At 47.1% G+C, this 27,575-nt stretch overlaps 1 protein-coding gene across 4 annotated transcripts in view; it reads left to right on the forward strand.

Moving 5' to 3' along the window:
• ARB2A (ARB2 cotranscriptional regulator A) overlaps positions 1-6,087 on the forward strand; it is a 274,667-nt gene extending 268,580 nt beyond the window's left edge. For 3 of the 4 annotated variants that reach the window (XM_063295416.1, XM_063295420.1, XM_063295415.1), the window contains exon 11: positions 2,721-6,087. In XM_063295416.1, the coding sequence (XP_063151486.1) occupies positions 2,721-2,863 (143 nt within the window). In that variant the 3' untranslated portion in view covers positions 2,864-6,087. The remainder of the gene's footprint in view (positions 1-2,720) is intronic. The other variant, XM_063295417.1, reaches the window with a different exon arrangement.
• The last annotated feature ends 21,488 nt before the right edge of the window (positions 6,088-27,575 follow it).

The following is a 27,575-nucleotide window of genomic DNA, read 5'->3' on the forward strand; positions in this document are numbered from 1 at the left end:
GTAACGAAATTATTTCCCTATGGAATCATACTGCTGCTTAGAGTCATATTTTTGCCTGCAACTTAGTTCATTTGAATTTCTTACCAAATAATAATAATAAAAATAGTGGCATATTATATAGATAGTAGACTTTTGTAGCCTTTCATAGAGTTGTGAAGACCTGGCTTTTTTCCGATGCATTGGGCCAGGATAATATTCGATCCCACTATATTAGGGAGGGAGTGGTTGTTATTCCCAGCCTTGGTTATGTATATATATTGTGGGACTGTTGTTGTTCTTATGTTGGCTTAATATTTGTATGCTGCCCAGAATAATAATTTATGAGTTGGACAGTCTTATGAAGCCAATAAATAAATAAACAAACAAACAAATACCATAAACTTTGCACTGTAAAAAAGTCTTGTGAATATATGGTTCCCCTTTTTCCTGAGAGTTTTCTGTGAGCATCGATGAGCAAAACACCATACCAGAATGGTGCAAAGGACTAGCATTTATACTTGACAAGATGAGAGGAGATTTTACAGCAATCCTAGTCAAGCAACAGAGCATTATAATTATAGACACAAACAAACAAAAAAACATTGTAGTGATTTTACCACAAGGGAAATTGTTCATCCATCAGTAAGATTGTTACAAGATAAGAGACAATGAGGAGAGAGTTAAAATTGCTTTAGCCCATTGAATCATTAGTTCCCTCTAGATTCAAAAGCCTGAACTGGTTTTGGAGAGAGGTAGCCTAAGAGCTTGCTAGTAGAAATCTTATTAGGTTGATCACAGCTTCAGTCACACTAGCAATATTTTCTGAGGAAAAGGGTAGCTTATACAGTATATTAAAGGAGAAAGGATGGGCCCACTATTAGCACATCGCTTCTTTCTGTTATTTTCCTGTCACATGCCGAGAGCTAAAGCAACAGGAAGGGTATGTATTACTGAAGGATGGGGAAAGTGTTGAAAATGTTTTCCATAACCAAGAACTCCTTCAATGCTAGCATATATAATGGAAGTGATCCCTGACTGGAAGCACTGACTGACCATGTGTTCTGTTTAAATAGTCAGAAGTGGAGCGTGAAAGGGGGAAAATGTAGGTAGGACAACCTGTTTAAAAGGAGTCTAAGATGGTTACTTACCTTCGTATTGACAGTGTCTACTGAAATCACAGGATATAATAGTACCAGATGGAGAAGTGAGGTTGTCTTTGCACAAGCATTATCTGTATTTTATTTGTGTGACAAATAATTGCCTGGGTTCTTAAATAAGATCTCCAGGATGTTTGCTATGTGGCACTGGTTCTTTGTCTTAAGAAAGCCTGTGTGCAATTGTGCCTTTTATAAAAGATATCTGTGGAGGAACTACCCTAGTTTGAAGTGACCTGCCTTAAGCGTTAAAAGGATGTAGTGGAAAAGCAAACCTTGGCTGGGGCTGGTGGGGAGCACCTGCCTTATAGAAGGGTCTTTGTGCAGTGGTGCCTCTGGAGAGGGTTTGGCTTCGTAATTGTATGCAAGCATCACACCACTAGTGCGATTCAGGTAGGGACTCAAGATCTATTTTTATGTATCACTTCTATCCCAGAGACCCCAAGGCTGCCCCCCCCCACCCCCATCAGGCTAGCTCTCCTTCAGGGTAGGCCAGGGCCATCATGTCCTTTATTGTTGTAACTCCCAGATTGTGATACTCTCACAAAACCGTTGCTAGGCAACAAATGTGGTTACCAGGTCTCAGCGAATAGCTGAAGGGAAAGCAAAGTGTTGCACCATTGTAGAGTAACCATAGCAATGACCTACTATTACAGAGTGGAGAATTATCATTAACAATGTTAAAGTATCATACAGGAGCCTGGGATCCTGAGACTTCCCAGCAGCATCTCTGCATAATTGCGTTAGCCAGGAAGGGCTCTCAACCCTTGCAGGGCACCTGGTGACGGGAGTGTTTTGCAGGGGGGATTTTATTATCAGATGCTGATCTACCAAATCCCACTATTTCACTCTGAAGCCATTTCGAAGTGCGCTCTCTGCCCTACTTTTCTAGCTTTATCAAGGGGAGAGCAGCAGTGCATGAGCATTATATTGTACGGGCAAGCAAAAGGCACATGAGGAAGCCCCTTCAATTCAGTGCATATATAAATAGCAATAACGCCATCGGGAAGGATTTGGATGTTTCTTGGAGTAACAAGCAGCCAGCCAGGATATGTAACACCAAAGAAGAAAATTTATCTTCATCTCCTGTGTGCCGAATTTTTCTCTCCTAGTTCTGGGCTGGCACATCCTGGGATGAGAGATCACGGCTTTGGAGCTGGCTTGAAGTGAACACACACTGGCTTTTTATGCATTTGGGGGGTTAACAAATCTTCTCCTCTGTTACCTGATTTCGAACACCCTCTTCACTGTCCAATCCTGCCCATAATTACACCCAATTGACCCCCACCCCCCGTGAATGGTGGCTGTGCGCAGGATTGCTGCCTAGGCCAGATCATGTCATCCGCCTTCCCCGCCGCTGCGAAGAAGGCGCCTGGCTTGCGAAGAGCGCGTGTCTTCTGCACGTGTGTACGCGGGCGGCTGTGCTCCGAGGCTTCGTTGTGCTGCCAGCGCCTGCGTACAACTCCTGCTTCCCAGCTTGACCGCTCCAGCTCGCTGCCGAGGGCGGGGAATGCCCCACACCCCCCCCTCCCTGCCGCCCCCCGGGTTCCCCGCAGGTAGTGACGCGGTGCTCTTTCTGTGTTGCAGGGACGGAGCGGCACGAGCTAACCTCCTGGAAGAGCTACTCGTCGATCTTCCGATTCTTCAGCGAGGCGATGGAGGCGAAAACCAGCTCGGGAAAAGCGGCTCCCACGCGACGGTCGCAGCGGATCCGCTACGAGGAGCTGTAGGGCGGGCGGAAACCGGCTCCCGCTCGCTTCTGTGCGGGCGGCGCGCTGCGTTCCCAACCCCTCATTAGATTGTTTTCTTCCCAGAGCACAGGGTCGCCGTCTATACATCTAAGTAGTGTTTTGCATTATTTCTAGATGAGTGCAACTGTCAAAGCAATATGGGTTCACTGCTTATGCTTCCTGTGGGCTGCGGCTTGGATTTCGGGCTGCCCATCAGTGCGCAGATTAGGGCTGACAGCAGCGCTGCACGGCGCAGTCTGGCGCAGCTCTAATTGCCCCGGACGCAGCCCTGCCCTGAGCTGATGGCGGGCTGCCGCCGCCGCCACCCTTCCTTGGTCTTAACGCCTGCCCTCTCCCTGTGCCGCTTGCCGCCGCCCCGCCAGCCGCGCAGCCGTCGGGACTCGTTTTAGACAGCGTTTTAAACAAAGAACTTGTTTCCATTTAAGAGTTTATACCTATGTGCTAGGCATTTTAAAGTAATTTCCCGCACATCATTTTGACGTTTTTGTGTTTAAGGGCCGCGTGCTTTATTTTTTTAAATCCAAGGGCCGGGATAAACTGCAGTGCCCCTGTGCTAGTGATCTCCAGTGATGCTTTTCTCTGTAATCGGAGTACAAATGCTTAGGATTTCATGTAGCCATAACATTTTTCTTTTATTGGTAACTGATTTCTTTTAAGGCTGAAGAGAGCCTCTGCATTGAACTGAAAATACATTTAATCCATAAGTATTTTTTTTATATTGAGAAGATTTGAACAATTCAGAGTAGGACTGCTGTAAATCTGAATATTGGGACTGAACTTAAATTTACACTCAAACACACCCAGTTTTAGTGCTTCAGGAATGCACTTTCCGAATGTTTATTGCTTAGGAATAGTTTAGGGTTTTCAGGGAAAATTGCTGAATCCTTTTAAAAAGTAGAACTATATGTTTTAGCAACAGTAGTATTTTAAAATGTTTCTGATGCTTGGTTGGCATCTTTATTTTTTATTCAAATAGATTATCTATTTTATGACAGATCAAGTAGCTAATAACTTTTTTAAAATGCTGGATGGTACCAGAATTCCACAAATCCAGCCTTTTCCAAGTGCAAGGCAAAGGGAGCAGCAGCAAAGTTTTCATTGCTTGACAAAAACAGGGTCAGCATTGGCAAGGAGCAGCCCTCTCTCATTGCTGAAGGATATTACCCATCAGTGCCCACTCACATGGTTGAAATCCCCAAGCCAGATTCATTTTACCTTAATCATCTGGCTATTACTGTGAAATATTGATAGACAAAAAAAGTATTACAGGTGGTCCTTGTTTAATGACCACTCATTCAGTGACTGTCCAAACTTATGACAGTGCTGAACAAGTGGTACTTACAACCAGTCTTCTCCCAGAGTCATGTGATCACCATTTGCAGCCCTCCCTTTCCAGTTTCCCACAAGCAAAATCAGTGGGAAAGCTGGCAGGAAGTTGGAAGTCATGATCATGTGAGGTCCTCACTTAACAACCTGCACAGTCCTTGCTTCATGACGGTAACTGGAGACTGCTAGAACTGCTGTCACTAAGCAGCACAGTCACATGACATTGCACTTTACAACTGCATTGCTTAGCAACGGCAGTTCCAGTCCCAGTTACTGTTGTTAACCAAGGACTAGCTGTACTGACATAGATAATACCTAACATTATTGCCAAAGCAATCCTAATCCTTTTAGTGACTTGGGCTTAAAAAGAAGCCCATACAAGCATGAATCCAAATTTTGTCAACAGATCTTTCCTATTATGTGAAATGAGTTCTTCCTCATCCTTGGACTACCTGGCTGCTTGCTCTAGACACCCATAGCCATTACCTATAGGGAAACTGAGAAGCCACCCATTTTTGATTCTCCAGGAATTGTCTGCCAACAACTGCAGCCTGATGCAAGAATTCAGCACGCTTCGCCATTGGTCCAAAACTGTCAGAAAGTGGGCAATGCCACATGCCCAAAACGCTCTGGGTGCCTTGAATGAACTGGGCATGAGAACTGTGACTTTTGCCTCTTTGCTCTCTTTTGCCAGCACTAATTGTCATGGACTGTAGTACAGGTGCCAAGGATTTAGCAGTTGAACAGCACACAGTGCAGTCATTTTATTCTCTCATTGGTTCACTTCTGATGACACTAAAACAGAACATCGATCATCTTTCTTTCATTGTATTTATTTGACAGTTTTGAAATTTGAAGCATTCCTCTTCCCACAAACACACATTTATAGTGAAGCTTTATGGTTTCAGAAGACTCTGGGAAGAATCTGGAAAGGCTCCAGGTGCCCTTATGTATGCTCATGATTAAATGGCTGTCTTACTTATCTGAAAGTGTGTTCTCTGGTATGCCTCCCACTCAGTGCAAAAACTAGAAGGGCAAAACTAGATCACTCAGTTGTTCTCTTTGCTGGAAATCCTCCAAAGTGATGCACCAGGCAAAAGCCAGGACCAAGTGGCTCCCAGGGTCATCCACTTTTATTAACCAGGGTCTGTGTGTGGAAATGCCTCTTTGCATCTGCCTGCATGCTGTCGCTTCCTCCTGAAGCTTCCTCCCTCATGTTTTTCAGATTCTTTCCCGTATTAATGGATATCCTTTGAGACCCGGAAGCCATAAAAATGTGGAACTGGGATTTTTTGCAGCAGATGGTTGATTGTCCTTCAATTGTACCAACATCCAATCCAGTAGCTTGCCTGTGGTTGGTTAGTTCAGTTCAGTTCAGTTCATTCATTCTTCCTTCTTTACCTGGTTGTTTCAGCTTCCATTTTTCTTTGCTGCATCAATGGTGCTAGAAATCTTTTTTTTTTTCTTTCCTCTCCCCATTTATGTAAACCCCGGGCAATATTCCTGGCCAATGTTTCTTCTCTTGTTTACTGATTTGTATTCCTTATGAATTACACTTTTGTTTTTTTTTCCCATAATCATAGGAAAATAAACCACCATAGCCTGCATTCAGTCAGTCAGGAAGTCTTTCCGGGTTGGCAAAGTGCCAAATTTGATCAAGCAGTCCCTCCCACCTGTTTTTTAAATTTTTTGGATGTCAATTATCAATTTCAACTCTACAATATAGACCCACAAGCCCTATATCATGCCATTGCCCAGTTAGTATTCTTGCTCTTTGTGGACCAAACTGTAAGCACAGGGAATTATTAAAGATTGTCTCTTTCTATTTACACTGAACCTAGGAACGATAATAACAATAAAGATGGTTTCTCTTCTAATATTCCAGGTGTGCTTTACTTGTGTTGGGCCTTACTGAATAATCTGGAGAGATGCAATAATCAAGACCGTTTACTGTCTGGGACCAATTGGAAGGCAGGATATAGGAAATAGCCACTTTTTCTAAGGATCACATGGGCCATTTCACCACAAGCAGTTTATGGTATTGTGTAGTATAATCCAATCATCCTTGTTTTGACATAATAGTACTATAAATGGGATATTCTTTATATTGTTATAATATCAAATGAGCCAGCAGTAATCGGAAAAGACTCTCCTTAATCTGAAGGAAATCTGGTTTGCAAATCTTATCCAATCTCATATATATTCTAGATTATTCTGTACTGTATTGCAAGTTTTTAAAATTCTGTGTTAGCCATCCAGATCCACTGATGTGAGATGGGCAGCCATATAAATCAGATGGATGGATGGATGGCTTTTATTAATAACTAAGGCCTTGCTAAGAAGGCCAGGCTGAGGCTTATTCTTTTCCAAAGGGGTTGGAGGAATAGAACTACATTAAGAAATTAAAATATTAATATATAAAGAACATGAGTTTAACTAGAAGGCACAAGGTGTGTGTGTGTTTTTTTAAGAAAGCAACTGCTTTCTCTTGATGCTTATATCTCAGAGCTTGGTGAATTTAACAGGAGTCCCAGAGCTCATTTTCATGTTCCCTTAACCATGGTGCACACATGCCCTGATAACTGTTTTTATATTACATGCCTCATAATATTGCTTCAGTCTAATTCCCAGCCCACAGCTGAGGCAGCTTAAAGTTGCCTGTTGCTGTTCCAGTTTCAAAGTAGTGTTTTATTTCTTCACACAATTTGTGCCATGGACACAATTTAGCATTCCAAATGCTCCACAGAGTCGTCAGCATGCATAATGCGTGACCAACACTTTCTGAGAAACTTACTAGATCTTCAAGTTTATTCCTTATACAAGCAGGAACAGCAGCCTTTTGAAAGAGCGCGAGACATACGTTTAACGCACAGTGCTAGCCCTGCACGTCACAGTGTGTCAGTTTGAACTGGGAGAGACACATTTTGCCAGTTGTGTGTCTAGTTAATACAGAAATAATAACACCATGAGATTTGCAGGCTTCTTATGACAAGGGATTTTGCATGGGACAGCACAATTTAGGCAGCATACTTGGTTCAAGGACTGGTGGATTGCACTTTAATCTGGCCATCTGGCTGTGCCCCCAGAAATACATAGAATTGCAGCTTTATTCTGTAATGGCGAAAATGAGAAAGTTATGTGAAACCCAATGTAGCTTCCGGAACAACAATTTCTAACCCAAGGCATATTTGGCCAAAACCATGAAGTTTATGCCCAGACCCAACAACAGCTTTGCCTTTGCTCATCCAAGCTTGACTTATAAACCCTTAGGGGCCATGTAGCAGAAATGAAACACAAAATTCCCAGTGTAGACCTTTAAAACTTTTGTCCTCTAAATCTGATTTTCAAATGACAATGGAAAGCCATAAGTTTTCCTAATACGCATCATGGTGCTTGGCTGGCTATGGGAGGACACACGACTGAGGAAAAATTGCTGTAGCAGATGGGAGTGACTCACTGTCAACATGAAGATGCTTTCCTCTTGGTGATCAGGATGAATCTCATAATCATGCAATTCTACATATGCTTCCTCAGAAATGCCTGTTAGTTTTCATGAGATGTACTGTACTCCCAAATGTGTATAGAATTGCAGTCCAGCAGCACTCCCTACCTCCTTAAAGTTCATGTATCAGCAGCCACAGATAATTTACTAGCAGGATTATATTCTTGCTTGCATCCAATTTCATTGCAAGGTGAAGAAAAGGCTGAAGGAATCTTGCTTTCTGGATACAATCTGAAAAGTATCTTCCCTTCAAACATCATTGGGACTGCAGAGTAGCAATAGGGAAAAGTGAGATTTGTTAGGTGCCCCCCACCTTCTGCCTCTATCTATGCAAACAGGTTCCAGCATTTTCAGCAGGGAAGAGGAAGATTCCTTCATGAGCTCAGAAATGTGGGAGGCTGCTTGCTTCTTCCTGGTTGGTCACCTCTCAGACTCCTTCCCTGAGCTGCCACAGTGTATTTGAACCTGCCTGTGACTCAGTTAAATCGATCCAAAGCCTACAAACCTATTGATACAGGGTTAGCTTGATCCACTCCTAGAAAAGGACTCAGAGCAAAAGATGGGCACCTGCTTCATAGCCAAGCCTTAGAATGGCAGCTGATAGCTGTGATGAGGAAGAGGCACCTCCTTTTGGCTGCTTCCACTGGGATTCCAGAAGCTCCACAGCTTCTGCCGCTAGACACCCAGAAGGTTGTGTCCGACAGACCTTCACCACCAAAAGCCAATGCTAATTCCACACTCCCCACCCATCTGCCAAGGATTAAGAGTTTTCCTATTCACTCCAAAAGGGGTGGGGATCTTCTGTCCCTGAATGCAGCAATCAATGTCTTTCCTCTCTTCTGCCCACAAACTGGGACACTTTTGAGAAGGGAATATAGCTAGTTCAACCCAGATTGCTTTATTCCCCTCAGTGAATGTAACTAATGATTTTGTTTCTGACAGAAGAGTTCTTGGGCAACACCCTTGGTCTCTTCTCCTTTGTCTTCCTGGAGGTTCTTTGGCATCCCCTCCCCTCCCAGCCCCCCATCAGTGCCAGAGGATGGGAGAAAGGCAACTTTAGACCCCAGCAGTTACCACAAACTGAAGAAAGGGATTCTGATGCTCCCTCCATCTTTGAGGACTATATGGCTCCCATGGAAGTGTTCCAGCTTTTATCTTCTCTGACTGCAAGCTGTACAAAAGGCCTCAGGGGAGGGGGCAAGGAAGAGAAAGAAATTTAAAGCACACTTTGGAGGGAAAGTGTTGGATTAATTAAGCCACTTGGATCAGTAGTTTTACTTTCACACTGCTGGCCTTCCTACATCCTGTTGTCTTCAGAAGTAGCTAAAAATCTGGCACCTTCAGCTGAAAGGGTGCAAGAATCCCGAGGCTACTGAAAACCCCTGGAGAAGGGGAGAATATGGGGGGGGGGATTTTCAGGAAGTGGGTTTTGTCACCCTCTGGTATTCTTTTAGTCAGGTTTGGGAATCAGTAATGAACAGCAGAAAACAGTCAACACATGCATCCAACACCAACAGATCTGTCTCCTTTGTGTGTGTGTGTGGGGGGGGTATTTCCAATTAGAGCTGCTTCTACTTGCTCTAAATTTATTTTTTACATCATCCTTGTCCAAAATGTTTTACAGTAAGGAGATGGAAGTGAAGACCTATCATACTAATCAGTAGGTAAAATACAAAGCAGATTTTACAGTTACACCTAACACTTCATCAGACAAACATCTGAGGGTATGGAAGTCCGACCAAGTAAGCTCTAGTTTACATTTTATTGAGCCCTCAGAACAGGTATCAGAATGTCTTGCTTTGCTCCTAACTGGCATCAACTTTAGTTTATCAGATAAGATGTTCCATGCAATCTGAAAACTTAGCCCAGCATTGTCTGTTCTCCCTTATTCTATTATTTCTGTTAGCAACCAGTGTGTGGGAGACAGTAAAGTAAAACAGGCCTACTCTTAATTAACTTAAAGTTATTTCTCAACTATTCCCACTTTTCAGGCAAACAGGAGAGGCCCAGGGAAAAATCACCTAGTCTCATTTTGTTCTTGTAAAGACAATTTGGGTTAAGCAAAACTCGATTTTCTTTTATTGTTTATGTTGTTCTCTATCATCGTCTGATAAATATGTTGAAATAGATTCCTAATCAACTACATTAGGATGTTTAAATATTTTAATATGTTCTTGGAAGAACCCGTATTCTCCTGCTCTTCTCGTTTTGGCACTGAGGCTGTCAGATAATTGAAAGCTGTCATAAAACAACTGGGATTACTCCATGTACCTGCATTCCAGATCATATTACAGTTGAAATTAAATAAAATGTGAATATGGGATATATCTCTATATGCCATATGCCTCTGATAGACAGATCACGTTGACTTATTTGTCCAAAATGAGTGAGAGAGAACTCACCCAAACTTTCCAAAAGCTGTCATTCCTCGTAATCCCCCGCATTTCCCACTTTTCTTTCCAGTTTCGGATTGCAAGTATTTGTGAGCATTTCACCAGATCAGTGACAGCTCTTTATTTGCATAATTATATGCTCTGGTCTGAAGAGAAAACTAACCCCCAAATTTCATGGGTCACCAAACTACAACAATCAATGTTTTATCACGTATGCTAAGGAAAAGCGCGTGGGGGGGGGGGGAGGCTAAGACGTATAAAGTTTCTTGGGTAGTTTTTACTCCTCAGAAAATTAAAGATGTGACGCCCTTGAATGGATGCAAAATCTTTGCAAATTCTTTGTAACTGAATTCTGTTTGAAAAAGGAAAGTAGAGATTAGTAAGTAGATCTCGGAGAAAGGGGGGTGCAGACCCTCAAGCATTGTTTCAAAGATTTCCCAAACAAGCTCCGCTGTATTTCAACCGTTTCCCGAGTCCAGTATTGTAAAACAGCGCCATCCTAGGAGCCCTACTGAGATGAGTAGGACTTGCTCTCAGGCAGGGGGGTAAAAAACATCCTATATACATTTAGTTCCGAGTAAGTCCCCGTGAACTCCAAGGAGCTGCTTCTAGGGAGACCGGCCTGTCGGATGGCAACGCACGCCAGAGTCTGCAGCAGCGCGGAAGAAGCAGAGCCCGGCTGAGACGAAGCTCGGAGTCGCGTTTCCGTGCCTGTCTCTTTCTCTAGATGCGCGCACAGACCCGCCCGCCTGGAGTTTCGTATTTCCTTCTCCAAGAGGTTTTACTTTAAAGCGAATTCAGTTCGGGTGAGGACAAAAGTGTTCATTCTTTTAAACTACCGACCTAGTCTCTAAATGCAAGGCGCCAATTGCTTCGCTCCCTGCCCCAGGATCTGGCTGTCCATCAAGGGTCCAAGGATCCCTCCCTCTTTCAAGCCACCGAATGTGGGGCTGACTCCCGAGGGTGCTCTTTCGCCGCGCCGGTGGCCGTGGCTTGATCTAAGGCTTCTCAAGGCTCTTCTTGAGACGGTCTCTTGCGCTCAGCCTTTCCCTCCCGCCTTCTTCGGCCGATGCTGCTTGGGGCCCAGCTGCCAGCAGGGTTGGGCTGAGGTCTTCTGCTCCCCGTTGCCCTTCTCTTCTGCGGGGGATCCTGAAGGAAGAGGCCGGGCCATCTCCGGGGCTGGAGCAGCGGACGGCTTGTGAGAGGGTGAGGGCGATGGGAAGACCCCCAGGGCTGAAAAGAGCCTAACCCAGATGGCCAAGAGCTTCGCGGCGGGGCTCTCCACCGGCTTAGAGGCTGGGCCTTGAACACCAGCCTTCCATCCTCGGGAAACGGAGCTGGTTCCTCCACGGGGCAGGGGTTCTTTGTAAATCAAGCGAAGGCAGGATGCCTTTCGCCGCTCCCCGCAGCCTTCCACCGGGTGAGGTCTGGAGGAGAGACCCACTTTCTGGGACCGACCTGCAGCCGTTCAGTCCTGGTTGGAGCAGGCTTGTAAGGGAGGCCCTGCTTGGCTAGCTTGAAGAAGGGTGTCATTTCCCCCCCCCCCACACCCATTAGAGGTTCTTCTAATCTTTTCAGCCCACCCATTCCTGTTCTGAAAGCTTTTGCTCCTAACTTCCAGTTTATGCTTTCAGATGGGAGTTTGGGGCCACAATGGGGTAATAACTTTGAATCACTAAAGGCACCCGAGCAGCATGTCTACATTTCCAAACTGGTGCAAAGCTTTTACAAACTCCTGAGCGGATTTTCTAGAGATCCTGAAAGCGATCACTATCACTACTTTTCACTCCGGTTCCATTGCAGTTTAGTCTGTCTTAATATAAGAATATCAAATGACAAATGCCCGCCTCCCTGCTCCAATTCTAGAAGTCTCCCTCTGCACAGATCCACGTTTTGATGAGCCTTCTTCCTGGGAGAAAAAGCAGTTGTGTAGTTAAGCTTCTTTGCCTTTAGTGAGTCTCAGAAATTGGTAGCGCTTGGCTGATTTTGGGCTCAGAAGCTAAAAAGGGTCAGGCCCAGTTAGAAGTTATGGGGTCTACCTGGGTTGTAGGCTAGACTGGGAAGTTGAAAAGCATCCTGAAAAAAGGCAGTGACACTACTTCCATATTGCTGCCCAGAACATTTACTTGGTTGGGTCTACAAAATCAGCAAGAGCTGAGTTCTTCTTTAAAGAGTGCTTTACTTTCTTCCAATGCATTACCTGCAAAATGTGCACATATATTTTATTTAATTAATATAACTAGAGGAAACCTAAGAGTTTAAAAATGGAGAGCTAATAATCTCTCCATTGATAGTTCATATTTTCCTCCAGGGATCAACATTTGCATGCTATCTCTCTCTCTCACTCCTTTTTTTTTTGAATATTTATTATCTATAACATTTGGAATCCTTGAATCTTAATTTATCCCAAATATTTATCTTTTTCTCCACGTTCTTTTTCTTAAATCTCAAGTTCCTGAGAATGTACCATTTCTCCAATACTAGCTTTCCATAATAGCTCACTTATATATGTTTTCTCCAAAGTTAGTCCCAGGAAAATGTATACAAGATTGTATCTAGATGTCACATTCCTATAAGGTTAACTCAGTAAATGTAATAGGATTAACTTAACCCTTCTCTTCCTGTATCCAAAACAGAATGAACATTTATTATTTGGATGTGGGTTTTTTTTTCTGCCTCCCAAAGTTGGAGTATTAACATTTGGAAATTGAAACATCCGATCGACCTCTGGATGGATTATCAACTTTCATCACGGCTGGGTGAGGGTGTGTGCGTGGGGAAGAAGTATTTGATTTACCAAAAGAGCGAGTAGTGGGGATTCAGCAGGGCTGCTAGTAGGGGAAAGACCTGTTCCTTAAGCTATCACTAGCACCATGGACAGCGCCTCGCCTTGGCTCCCCGTTCTCCCTAACCGCTTTCCTTCCCTCGAACTGGCCTCCAAATATTCCCTTCCGAAATACAGTGTTAGGGGATCAGTTGCCATGCTTCCTTTCTTGTCATCTGAATACTTCTGCAGTGGCAAAGTGACACATTAATTTAACCCCCCCCCCCCGTTGTTCATATGTTCCACACACACACCATGTTTATCTGGTATGATTCAAGTAATGTCTTCCAGACCCGCTCCCCCTTTTTACTTTTCGCTATCTGTCACGTTCAGTGTGTTTCCCAACCACTTTTCCCTGAAAAAGAACATTTGACATCTTTTCCCCAAAGCTCGGTCTTTACTATCTGCCCCTCTCCTGGCCCCTCCTGCTTTCTCCCTGTGTCCTTGCCCTTCCCCAGGCTGTCCTCGGCCATCAGCTCTGTTGCGGAGCCAGGCTTCTCTTGTGGGGTCATAATGTGGTTTCTCTCTTCTTTGATGCCCACCTACTCTGAGCACTCCAACTCCCAGACAGCTGGTTAATTACAGCCTCGGAGAGGCACCCCAGTGCCGCAACCCAAACGAAGAGCTGAAAAGATTGACAGCAACTCACTTGACAGCCTTCCCTTTATCTCCACACCCTTTCCTCGTCTCCCGTTTGCTAGTGTCACCCACCCCGTTTCAGACCCCTAACTCGCCTCCCTGCAACTTTTCCTTTCCAGATCCATCCGCTGCGGTCGTCAGATCCAGCAAAGTCCCCGCCCCTGGTCCTCCACACAACCTTTCATTCCTTTCGGCTTAGGGGAAGGAGGGAAGGGCGAAGAACCTCTCTTTTCCTTCGCTTTGATCACATCCCTGCCACTTCAGCAAACAACCTGGAGTGCACAGTTTACGTGCTTACTGTTTAAATCCAGCAAGAGGCTCACTGCTTGTTAAAACCTTTCACTCAGCCTTTCCTTGTGTGGTGATGAATTCTGTCCATTCGCCTCTCTGATCAAGCCAAATTTTAGAAATAGTGAGCAGTTTGGGGAGTTGTGAGTTTCCTGATTTCTGTTGAATGCCCCAGTTACCAGCTGAGGAACAATGATACAGTTAGGAACTCCTTTAAAGTTCCTGACATAAGAAAAGAATTCCTAAGCAAGCCAGGTTTTCCTTAGAAATATAACACTGAATTCTGCTTCCTTGCTCTTGTGGGAATATGCTTTGTATAAATGGTTATTGAGTTCTGTGTAGCACACCCACGTTGTTGTTGCTGCTGCTGCTGTTGTCATTAGTCTTTTATCAATGACTGGAATTACTCTTTGGAAGGTATTTTGCTTATAGAAAAAAATAATAGTAATTGCCCCAAAATCCCAGTCACTTTCTTTCTTTTTTAGCAGCAGCTTCCTGGATGCAATGACAAAAAAATATTTAAGTTCTTTTTCACTCATCATCTGCCCATCTTCTGATGGATTAAATGGCTTGACTTATTTTTTCCTCATCTTTGGTGGGGGAAGATATAATATTCGTTTTCTCCGTTATATGAGGCAGCTTCCTAATCGGAGGTTTCCTCCTAACTCTTCAACTTTCTCCTGTGCTCACAAAATGTCCCATGAGAGCAGATGGATTTTTTTTTTTCGATTCAGCAAGCAGGCTGAGGCAGAAGAAACAGGCTACCTTCTTTTTTTGCAAAAGGAACTCTAGCTCTATGACACTATGAACCTGTTGCAATTTTCCAAAAGTTCTTGAAGACAGAGTCAGTTTAAGAAAATTATTTTCAATTATCACTCAAGCTGATTTCCTTCTTACAATCGAGCCATTCTGATAGACAATAAAGTGTTTGTTTGTTTGTTTGTAATAGAAAATGAATTGGCAGCATTACACAACTTATATGCTGAAAATTAAGAAGCTGAAGGTGCGTGTTAAAGATGTCTCCCAGCTTTCAAATGAAAGATTTGGTTCACTCCTAGATCTGTACGGGGTTATTACATTTTCCCACAACATTTGCCCCATCAGCTCAAAAAATAATTCAATTTCTCAGTTTTACACTACTGCATAGCATGGTTGTTTTGCTTTCTGCCACTATTATCTAGGATGTGCCTAGGCATCTCATAAGTTGCCTAGTACATTTCAGATTTAGTAATCTTAAAAATAACTTTTAAGGGAAGGTAGTTATAAAAAGATGGAGGGGGTAGGGAAGACAAAGTACTTGTGATTGAGTGTTCAGCATCATGGTATTTTCTATTATTTTCTCCTCAATTATTTCCACCAACTATGCTTTTCTTCGTGATTATTTTCTTTTCCTCTTAATTGTGACATGTGTGGGGGGAAAAATCACCATTTGCTCCCTCTCTTACTTCCTGCAAACCTTCAAAGTCGTTTGAAGTTACTTTTCTTGTCTTTTGGCCATTTGTCAATGTCAAAAGTACCTGAGCTATTTAAAGAAACAAAGTAGTGTAATGCGCTTGTGTATATATACACATTCACACTTCATGAAGTTTTCAGAAAATCATTAGGCACCGATTAATATTTGAAAATGTTTACTGGACATTTTTGTAAAAAACTAACCAAATCCAGATGTAATATTTTAGGATTAAGTTGCTGGTTAGGCATTATTTTCCTTCAAGAGTAGCAGAATTTCTATCGAACATTTTAAGGAGCAATTAATTCTAGCAAATATTCAGCAACCACCAGCACCTTCCACATCAATTTTTCAATAGCGACTTCCCTCTGTAATACTTTTTGCCATCTGTGTCTGTCCCTCTGCCTCTTCCTGTCGGAGTGAATGTTTAGGATTCTCCGAAGAAGCCACGAGGTTTAGAGATTTTATAACATACACACATTTGCTTAGCTATATAATAATAGGTGAGACTTACTCCTCCTCTAGGAACAAAGCACCCACCCCTCCCCTTTCAATATGGGTGGACCATGGACTGGGCGAGGAGGTAAACTCAAGAAGCATATAACACTGCATTCTGGATCCATCTTATTTATTAGGATAATTTTGGCTAGTGCCATTGCAGCTCCTTTGGGCACCTGACTTTCCAAAACAGAGTGCCCTGAAACTCTATTTCCCTGACATACCGAGCTGAGTTACATTATATTGCTTAGTTTAAGTGGGGAACTTCGAAGTGTTAACAGTGACACATGCAGCCAATCCATATATTCCTGAACAGTTTATGCCTGCCCACGGAGAGGGGAAGAGAGTTGCCAGCCTCAGTAGCTGCTCCTGAAATAGCAGCTACCCGGGGATCCCGAAGTCGCTACCTGTGCACTTTGAACAGCGTAAAGCGGTGGGAGAGTCAGAGTGGAAGGTCTGCTGGTACTCTACCCAAAGCTCGCACAGCTAAAGAAGACGCAGGTGAAGGGGGTAAAGGGGGGAGGAATTCGCTGGCACGGGGGACAGGAAACTGCAGTAAGAGCTAAATGTTTTAGCATTGAAGCTTTCATTATCAGTTTTTAACCCTGCACATTGAGACCCATAAACTTAATCCAGAGCAATCCAGAGCGTATGTTTGCAATAATAGCAGTGTTCATCTTTGGTGGTTTGGAGCTGAGCAAGTTGTAAAATTTACAGCACCCCAAATTACAGCCTAAACTCCTGAGATTGTTCCCACTAAAAGGGGAGAAAAAGAAATAACCATGCAATTTATCAAATACTACCAGTCATACTAGACTAAGTTATTTTACCTTTGTGGCTTTAATCTTTAAAAAATCCGTACATTTCTGAAAAACTGAACCAGGAAAGAAAATGCAATGCGGATTTCCTTTGGGTGAGTTTGGGGGGGGGGGGCGAGGGGCAGAGGGAAGCTGTATTTCAGTTATCTTAAGAATTGTGAATAGATTTTTTTTTCTATTTTTATAAATCCAAATGAAAACAATAATATTTAATAACTTTGTTGAACCTAATAGTTATACATAAATTATCTGTATTATATATACATGTTGGTACTGAACTTTGAGATTATTTTTTCTGTGAAGAAATATTTCCATAGTACAAACTCTTAATTATATAAACAATATAAAGAGGTTTTTGGCTTTAAAAAAAACCCATTGTCTTAAGTTAATAAATGAATATATTTAGGATATAAAACATAGACCTTTAAGAAGAAATTTAATGTTGAAACTGATCATGTTTTCTCTACTCCAAAGGCACTGAAAACCAAGAAATATAAATATAAATATAAATACACACACACACATATAAAATATATTTGACTTGGTGGCATTTTCACTTTAAAATCCTCATAATTATTTTTGACTGTTCATAAAAGAGTGACAAAAAAGCTAACTTAATATGACCATCATCTATTTATATTAAAGCTACAGCTCATATGTATCTCTATGTCACCATATATGTGATGCAACCCTGCATCTAATAAATGGTTTTGTATTTTATTTATGTCTCATTTTCTTTTTTAGTTGGATCTTTTAAGCATAAAGTAGGTACAGCCCTTATAGGGGAGAACAATCACTAAGTGCATTTCAACATGAATGCAAGATGAATTGACAGGGGGAAAATGCCAGAGCTCATATTTTGGTCAGAAGATGTCTTCTATTTTAATCCGGATTATTAATAGAGTTTGTCTATTGTTTTATATTATTTAATAGCACGCCTTCATTTTTTATTGGGGGGGTAACTAGGATCACAATGTCCTTCTCGGAATGACGACTGGCAACTTTGGGGGGGACGTTGTTGCAAGAGGCCCTTTTAGTTGTGAATCGGAATTAACGTCCTGAAAGACACAGCGCCACCTAGCTAACTAAACGAGAATCAAAGGCGAGGAATGTACGACGCCCTTCGAGCAGCCCAAAGAGGGAAAAAGAGGGGGGGAAGATGGGTGAAGAAACTCCCACCTCAGTTTCACCTGGACAGATCCCCCTCAAAAAACCAGCACTAGATATTTGACCTTTGCGTTCTGCTTTCACGAAAGTAGTTCACCCCTCAACCGTCTCTACCTCACATCTCCTCCCCCAGCTCTCCTCAGTGGTAACGGGCCAGTTTGCAGCATTTATTAACAGAAGAAAATCCACCAGGCTGGCCCTTAATTACCTTTCCTGCGCGTCATCTTCTCTCACCGAGCTTTATAAAGAGAAGGGAGTCACCTTGACCACAGAGGGGATAAATACAAGAAACCCGTTTGCTTAGATTGTGTTGCGTTTCTCATTCAGTGTAACTAAAACTATTTGGTGGATCTGATGCAGGAGTTTAAACAATCTCTGAAATATGAATCAAGCCTCCCCCACCCCCTTGCTTTTCAGATGAAACTTACATTCCAGGTGGTTTTTTGTTCCAGGAAAATATTCCTCCTTAATAGATGCTTGGCTGTCTTTCAAAGGGCAGCAAAACTGAAACCATTCCCTACTGCCTTGACTTTCTTTACTGTTTGATTAGGTACAGCTTTGCCCAGGGAGGTGTCTGCATTTATTGGGCCAGAGGACCTGTCCTCCGCATCCCGAGGGCCCTGAGAGTTGCGGCTTTGCTCGTCCGGAGGGCGCCGGATTGAGAAAGCCTGGGTCGCAGCTCGCCTCGCCCGATAATAAACATTAGTAGTCATGTTGGCCATTATTATGATTTTTAATCCCCCAAATGCAGTACTTTTATTAGGCCAACGGAAGTTTGCAAACTGGGGGGTATGGTGTGTGGAGCAGGAGAGGGAAAGCAACACACACACACGTACCCAAAGAGAGAAGATCCCATATAAACCGTATTTGCAAGTCATGTTTCCATTCGCTGCAGACAATTAAACGAAGAACGCAAATCATTTTGCTCCAGAGAAATTGTAGCGCTACCCACAAACAAGGCCCACCTTGGCCTTCTTGGCGCCACCTGCCTGGCAATTGGGCCGCCTCGCGCCCGCAGGCCCGCGGAGGCCCGGGGCTCCCCGGCCGGCCGGCCTGGCGGAGCTCCGGGCTTCCCTCTCGGGCTCACGGCGCGTCTGCCTTCCGGAGCGGCGTCTCCCGCGGCTCGTCCTTGGGCCGAGGTTGAGACGCAGCCCAGCCGCGGTTCCAGCATGGGAGTTTCTCTCCGCGGCCGCTCAGAGCCTCGGAAGCGGCACCGCGTTGAACTAACGGGCCGATTTCTCGGGCCGCCCATTGAAGTCAAATTCAGGGATGGAACGTTTGTCTAAACCGCTGCCTGCCGAAGAGGAGCTCTGAGTAATCTTTTCTGCAGGCTGAGCGGTCTCTGGTGAAATCTGGGAGGATAAAGAGGGGCAGACGGAGGATTCCTGGCCGTGGCAGCTCTTTAAATGTTGCTGAACTTCAGTGGAAAACTAGGGCATCTCGCGGAGGCCTGGGTGGGGGCGCGTGAAGAGGCGGCTCTTTGGACGGGTCCTTCGATATTGCCTCTCCTCCTCCTCCTCCTCCTCCTCCTCCAGGTTTTCTCACCCAGGTAACCTGCTCCACCGTGGGGTTTCCAGCTGCTTAAATGAACATTGATTTATTGCCTTTAAAAGTAAATTTACACACACGCCAACGCCATTCCGTTTTGTTTCCCCAGGCCGTAAGATTTATTTTCTGCTTAGCGCCGGGCTGACAAAACAATGTCTTTAACTTTATTACACACCGAAGAGGAAATCCGTCTTACTCCCCCTGCCCACTTCCCCCCTCCTTCGAATTTATCGCTCTTGTTACCTGGTTTGCTGGGGCTGGAACGAGCGGGGCGGGGGGAGCAGGGAGAGGCTGTGCGGGGAGGGGGCAAGGAGGAAACTGCCAGCAGAGGAAAAGAAATTTAAATTGCTGCTTGGAGACAACTTCATCCGTCTTGGACTTTTAGAACCGAGATCAGGGGACAAAGAGGAAAGACAGTAAAAGAGAGGGAAGAAGTACCCCCACTTCCCCAAATGAGAAGGCTCAAGTAATTAATTTGTTTTATGAGGTGGAGGGTCGGTCTTCACTTGAGAGAACATCTGATGGTCTTTGCAAAACCTCCCTCGAAACGGGTCGATGACTGAGGAGCAATCATAAAACAACACACGTACTTTTACAAAATCCAGCGTCCTCCCTACCACGCTGCCTTACCTCTGCGCAGTCACCCAGTCTAGAAGGTGGCTGATCTCGGGGGACTGGTCGCACTTTGAAGCCGCCTTTACGGTACACTTCATCTACGCTTTTGGTTGTCTTTGGTTCTCATTAAAAGGCCCTTTTCTTCTTTTCACTTCGTAGACAGCCTTGTGTTCTTCATTTCACACTCCTGAAAACGCTCTTACATCTTATCGAAGAAGGCGCTGAATCGCTTTGGGGGGGTGGGGGGGTGGGGGGGTGGGGAGGTGGGGGAGACGAAGCGGGGTGGGGGAGGCAGGGGAGGAAGAAGCGGCTACCGGGCATTTTGGACTAATACGTGACGGCGGGCGTGTGGGGCAGGCTTTCCGGAGAGCCCTGGAGGCCGTGCGCTCTTGCTGGGGTCTTGCTGGAAAATCCTTTGAACGGGGCCACCCGAGGAGCGGGGTGCGGGTGTGAATGTGGCTTTTCTCCCTCCTCCTCTTCCCCCCAGACCGAGTTCTCACGGAGGAGCCCAGTAATCCCTTGGGGCTGGCCAAGTGAGGACGCTCTCCCTCGGCGAGGCAGGAGGGGAAATGCGGCGGGGGAGGGAGCTCGCCACCCTCAGCCTTCTTCTTCTTCGGAGGGGACCCTGCCTGAAACGCAGCGACTCTCAAGAAAGACTCCCCCCTCGCTGCCCCCTCCAATGCGGCTCCATCAACCGCTGCTCACCCAGCCTTGGCAGTTGTCGTCCAGACTGACCAAAGCGAGGCTAAGTTTGGCATCCCTCCGGAGGGTCCTGCCTGGGCTCTCTCCTCCGGCGGCTGCTCTGTCCCTCAAGCCAAGGGGGATTACTTTCCGGGCGTGCGTGCCCATGGATGCACGGGCACGCCGCCCCAAACGACCCCCAGGATCTTGTCTAAAGAGAAGCGGCAAAAAAAGGGGGGTGTCTCTGAATAGCCCCCTATTCAAATTAGCAGGATTTCTTTCTGGCTGCTGTTTGACTGGGGCCCTGTCACTCCAAGAGACGCAGGGCCATTCCTTTCACCTCCTCCCTTCCCACGAGGGCCTTCAACCAACGGGGCTTCGAGGCTTTGGAGAGACCGTCGGGAGATCAGAGCCAGCCAGAGCCTGCCCGACCCTGCTGTTCCAGGAACTCTCCCGGGCGGCAGACAGCCCCGACCTGAGCAGGGCTTCCTTCCACAGTCCTGCCCTCCTGGAATCGCTGCAGCGCTCGTCCCGAGGAAACTGGGGAGCTGGGCTCCCCGCGCCTCACCCCCCCGCCCCCGCCCCCGCCTCAGGGCTGGAAGCGCTGAGTGCGGACCGGAGACCCAGGAAGGAGGCTGTCAAGCAGCAGCTATACTCTGGGCCTGATTGGTCTGATTTCAAATCAAGATCGGCCAGAAATCTAATGCAACTTTCGGGGATGAAACCCTGGGGACAACCAGCCTGATTCCAAACTTTTGGGTTTGGAGCGGGTACGGATTCTTTCGGACAAGCTTTGTTCGGGCTTAAACACCGCCGAGCCATGAAGGGATGATTTAGACCGAGGAGACTTTAAAGATGGACTTCGGCCATAAGGCCGCCTGGGCCTTGATTTGAGGTGTGCTTTCCAGCCAGATCTCTGCATGTCCAGTCCTTCACGCGCGAGGAGGCTCCCAGTGTTACCCGTGAGACTGGCCCAAGGCCTTGCATTAAGGAAGGGAAGGGCCTTTTGGCAAAGGAGACCCAGCTCCTCTCTGGTTTATGTCCCAAGCAATCCTGTCACCCCACTGATCTGGGATTCCCACGTTTTCTCAGGGTGGCAGAGCCAGCTGGGCCGAGTCCTCGTCCTTGCCTCCCTTACTTCCCCTGAGAAATCCAGAGCGCTTAAAAAGTCTTTGCAAAGGAAGATTCACTCTGCTACCAAATGACTGGCCCGGTACCACCTCGCTCTTTGCCCAGCTTCGGTTACAACCAGTCAAAGCCGACCTGAGCTTCAGTTCCATTCCCGACCAGCTTCGCTTTGACTCGGGGATTTCAGAGAGCTTGAACAAAGGCGGCTGGCTCGAGGCGTTGAACTTGGAGAGCACCAGTACATTCTACTAAAGAGAAGGGTCCCCAGATCTCGGCCTTACTGTACTGAATCGGAGCTAGAGTTGGGCCGGCTGGAGCGGAGTGACTCCGTTCCGACGGGCTGATGTTCCGTGGTCTCCTGGGAGCGACAACAGCTCCTAAGGCGCTTCTTGCACCCCAAGGAGGGGTGGTCGCAGGCGCAAACCCGACTGCTCGCTCCAAATGGGGAGCAGACTCCTGCCGAGCCCCGGATGCAAGCTCCGCTCCGGGTGGCTCTTCCTAAGGAGGAACAGAACCAGCTTTAAAAAGTGACTGAATAAAATACCCGTTAAAATGCTATTAAGCACAGCAGAAGGGAAGACTCGCGCCTCGTTCCGCCTTAATATACAATTAAATTAAAGCCAATTCCTCGTCAATAATATCGCCCGGAATCCTCCGCTAAGGTTCAGGGATGTTTGCAGTTAAGTAGCTTTCAACCGCCGGTTCTAAATGGCTTAGGAGCTACCTTTAAATCCTGCCCCTCCGTTATAAATATGCTGTACATATGAGTGCCAGTTTAGCATGACATATTTCTTTTCCAACTGAGGAAAGCCTTCACCACGATCACAATAAAAAGCTCCCTGACATATCTGAGTTTACAAAAACAGATGTTAATTTCACCCGGCTCCCCCCATATCTTATTTTATGACCAACTATGTTGGAAAGGAGCCAACAGAACCCTGTTCTTCGTGCAGGAAGGTTAGGTATAGTCTCGGCGTTAGGGCCTTGGCAGCATAGTTGGAGGTGAGGTTCCTCGGCCATAAAATAAACGGTGCGGTTGCAACACCACCACCAATAAAATCAGGTTTCATCATAAAAATGGAACAGGGGATGTTTGCAAGGAACTTGTAGCCAAGGAAGAAGCACACTTACAGCGAAGGAGAAAACTGCCCTAGAGACGTTTTTCAAGGGGGCGTGGGGTGCGAGAGGGGTTTGGCCAAATTTGTGTTTATTATGGGTTAATAATGACCATTAATAATAACCATTATGGTCTATGCCCATAATAAAGATTTGATGGATGGATTATTTATTTATTGGAAGTGGGGGGTGGGACCGTACAGGTGCCAAAATTTATTGCCGGAACAAGTGCCCTACAAATATTGAGAGTCCTGTTGGGGCATCCTTTCCTTTGCTTTAGAAAAGCAAAATAGAACAAAAAAACTCCGGAAAAGAAATGTTTTATTTCAGAGCAACTCCTGCAGATCCGAATGAATGCATTCACTATGCTTAACTTTCTTTCTAAGTGATCAAAGGTAAACGTTCCCATCGTTTCCCCCCCCCCTCCTTCCCTCCCTCTTTTCGCCCCATTAACTAATATGTTTGAGAAAGGTTCGTGTTTGCACTGAGTTACATGGGGACCAGAATACATGGGAGGGCTTAAAACACTAAGCAGAGTGTTCCCGGGTATAACAATTAACTGTATGCGAGATTTATAGTCCTACAGTGTTTGCCATCAGGAGAAACCAAACATAAAATCCGTAGAAGGGAAGAAACAGACATTCAGAGCCTGATCAAATAGAATGAATAAACATGCTTGAATCAGGCGTGCCCCGACGCTTCTGACTAGGAGGCTGTTGCTCTTGGCCAGGAAGAAACGCCGCCCGGCTCTAGGGAGGGGCTTTGCCGACGCATCTTCACCCTCCCCACTTTTTAATGCAGGGTCTTCCTGGCTGGCGTCACAAGGAGCCAACCTGAGGAGGATTATAAAAGGTACTTGCTTCCCCCTTCCACTGTCACCACCCCCTTTTTAAAGCTACAACAAAACGAAACAAACCAGACCGGGCTCTCGCCGGCTGGTGTAGCTCAGCTGCAAGCCATGGGGTCTGCTTGCGAAAGGAGGCCTGTCCCGGCTTTCTCTACGTGCCTCGGGCCTCGCCAGCTCCCCGTAGCTCGGGGTCCAGAGATCGAGGGCAGGCAGGGCACGGGGTCGCCCGGGGGAGCCGCTGGCAAGCACCTTCCTCGGCTCCGCTCAGCAGCCCTTCGCCGGGAGAAGGTGCCGGGCGAAAGGGAGGGAAAAGCCCCGCCTCCTCGCCAGTCGCCGGCGAGGATAGGCTGGCCTGAGGGTTGCATCACCGTCCTCACCGCGCCGGGGGAGGGACGGGGTTTGGGGCGGGCGCGGGGGAGCCGACGAAGCTTGTTTGTTTCAACAGTTAGGAAGTTTCGTTTGGAGCCGCCGCCGCCGCCCCAACCCCCTAATCCCCAACGCGCCTTTTGTGCTTCATTTTCCCCGCGTCATTTTAGCTGGGGTTTTTCACTGCCCTCCTAGAGAGCTCCCTACCTCCGCCGCCCCCTTCTCGCCTCTCCTCTGCAAAGGCAGGCTCCGCGGCCAGAGCGCACAGCGAAGGAAAGGGCGCCGAAACAGACCCAGGCGGAGGCCGTGACCAATCGCCCCGCGGGTCTCCTTTGGACGGGCGGGTCCCGGCTTCCTTGGCTCCGATTTCGGTCGCGGTCCTCTTGGTGTTAATTCTCTTCCCTCTTTTTCGGCCCCTCTTCCCTCCCCAGGCCTGGCTGGCTCTGCCATGCAAACGTGTGCGGGTGTCGGGGGGGGGTAGTCCAGTTGCAAGTCAAGACACCCCCTCCCCCGGCCTCAGCGGCAGCCACTACCGGCCCTCCGTCTCCCCGAGGCGCTCCGGTTGTCGCAGGCCAGGGGCGGTCCGCCGCCAAACCGCTCCTCCGTCTCCCCTCCTCCACCCTTTCCCCAGGATTCGCTCTCTTCGTCAAAGGCCAGCGCCGTCTATTCGGGCCCCGAAGAGCCCAGGCGGGGAACGGGCGCCTCTTCAGTCGGTCGGAGCGGCGGCGGGACCAGGAGGAAGCCTTTGAGCGAGGCGCAGATTGAGACATATCAGGATCCGTATAAAAGGGTCATTTCGGGAGGGGGGCTGGACACAAAGTTTGGACTCGTGACTGGCATTCCGGAGGGGCCCGCACAGTTTAAAAGCAACAAAGCCAGCCCCAAAGAAAGGCTTAGGGAGGAGGGAAGGGGGAATTGGGGAGAAGCTAGTAAGTGACAAACATCTGTCAACAGGGACTAATTTGCTTCCTTCCTGCAAGAAACTAACACGTGTGTGTGTGTGTGTGTGTGCGCGCGTGTGTGCACGCGCGTGTGCGCCTACAGTATTATCTGAGGATCTTTAAGCTCTACCCTCTCGAGTGCACGCCTGTGTTTAATCCTAGTAAGTTTATAAATTGGGACCGAGAACAATCCAAGTGAGAAAGTTTGAATTCAAAGGTCTTTCTGGATTTCGGATTAGAGTCAAATCTTCTCCCACCATCCTAATCTTCCCTCCTCATTGTAAAACCGTTTCAAAGGGAGGGGGTGAGGCTAAACGTTTTTCAGCAGCAAAAGAAGAAAGAGGCCAAAGGGAAGGCCGGAGCGATCAAGAGCCAAGCTTCCCCCCCCCCCCTCCACTTCTCTCCCAGGCAGGTTTTATGTTGAAGCAAAAACCCTTCCCTCTCAAAAGTAGTTGGTTTAATTTCTTCCTCGAATGAAATTCACTAAAGCTCAGAGGAGAAGGCAGGCCGCAGCCCGGCAGGTGCGTGGTACAATCTGTCCTTCTGAGCTGTAGGTCAGAAAAGCAGCGGCAAGTTAACTTTGCCAGTCGCAGCAGAACTGAAAAGCACTCCCGGGAAAGGCAAGGAAAGGCTTGGGAAGGGAGGGGTCTGATGGGTACATCGGGCTAGGCCTGGCGGAGGGTGGAGGAGGGATCGGACAGCGGGGCGTTCACGGTGCGGAACCCGCGAAGAATTCTGATTCTCTACTAGACAGCGGGAGACAAAAGCAGAAGAGGCCTAGCGGTGGACTGGATATCTCTGTTAGTTGTCAGCTCAGGTCTGGGGCAGGCGAGGAATGCTAATCAGCCCCAGCAGAGCGAGGAGAAGCTGCAGATCTCGCAGTCCCGTCAGCTCTCCCGCTCGCCGCCACCCCCCACCCCCGGCGGCCTCTCCTAGACGGGGATCCCGGTTAGTTTTCTAATATGCAGGCTCGCTTTCCTCTAAACCGCGGCTCCCGTTTCCTGCCTTTAATCTACCAGTTCCTTACTCACCAACAGAACACACACGCAAAGGCACAAGTACACACACTGTCTTTCTTTCGTTCTCCCTGGTTCAGACCAAGAACTCCTAGAGTGACCTCCAAAAGATTTAGACCGGAGTTCTTCCCTTCCCCCTTCCACCAAATTACAATACTTGACATCCAGGCTTCCAGAGGCATCTCTGCCCCCCTTCACACGCGCGCGCGCACACAATTTTCTGCCCTCCTCTAAGCCTAGAGGGATCCGTAGCTGACCTCAAGGTTTAGCCAATGCTTTATTTATCTGCCCAGTAAACGTTATATACGGCAAACGTCTTCCCAGATCACCAGCATCCAGGCTATTTTGCCCTAAGCATCTCTCTGCCTGATCCCCCTCCTTTTCGAAATCAGCCGCGGCTGGGCTTGCTTGGGGTGGGGGGCGAGGCGAGGTAAGAGCTGCGCGGATGGATGGAAGCGGGCGGTGAGCCAGGGAGGCCTCTGCCCTTCCAGAGCCTTGCCTGCTTTCCGCCTGGCTAGATTTGGCTTCAGAGGCTGCCCGACGTTACCCGTGGTTCCTGAGATGGGAAGAGGAGGAGATCCAATGTCCACCTCTCCTCCTTGTCAGTTAATTGCGTTCTTTTCCTACCAATCCTATTTATACACCGATTGGCAGTTTTCCGCGTTGTCAGGCGGTGGGCATCCGGGGAAGAACAGGTCGACAGATCTTCACCTAACCTCCAGCCCCCTGCATTTTCCTTCCCAGCCGCGCGGAGGTATGTCTGATCTGCTGCACACTCAGTGGATCACTGAGCTTAAGCCAGCTGCCTTTGAATTCAGCAGGGGTCAGATTGGAGCAAGAGCGACGCTGGATAAGGCTGTATTTCTACTTCAGAAGTACTCCCCCCCACCCCCCATTCACGAGGCAAAGCTACTCCGGGCTCCAAAGATCGCGGGTTATTTGACGTTACTTTTCGACTAGGGCTGCCCTTCCCGACATCGGCGCCATCCCTCACCTCGCCCCGAATTGCTCGGCTGCACCTGGCCGGAAAGGACCGGGATGCCCTTCCTTCTCTCCTTCTTTCCGGCCTTTCAGCAACTCTTATTGCTCCTGCTGGGGCCGCGATTGGCGTGCCGATTTTATGCGTAATTACTCGCGAGGAGCTCCTACTGAGTTCCGCGAGACCAATTCCGGGGGGGGGGGGGGGCGAGAAAGCCCGCAGCCTCACCGGGACTTGCTTTTGAGTAAGCGGGTTTGGCACAAGGCTCTTGGCCGGGCAATCCGGCGACTGATGTTTTTCCCGGACGGCGAGCGCAAAATCCGGAAGGTGCCTTGGCGGGGCGCCCCCTCGGCTGTTGCGAGCCCTCTGGTCCTCTTGTCTTCCCAGATGGCCCCTTCTCTGCCCCGGAAGCCCCGGATCTGCGGGGGAGAGTAATGGGTGGGGGACTGGTCTTTGGGAAGAGTGCTTCACTCTAGCGTGTGCAATTATTTCTCTCTCTCTGACTCTCTCTCTCTTCCTTCTTCTTCTCTTCCTTTTTTGCAAAGCCAC

Source organism: Candoia aspera, chromosome 2 (assembly GCF_035149785.1).
Source record: "Candoia aspera isolate rCanAsp1 chromosome 2, rCanAsp1.hap2, whole genome shotgun sequence".
Lineage (NCBI taxonomy): Eukaryota > Metazoa > Chordata > Lepidosauria > Squamata > Boidae > Candoia > Candoia aspera.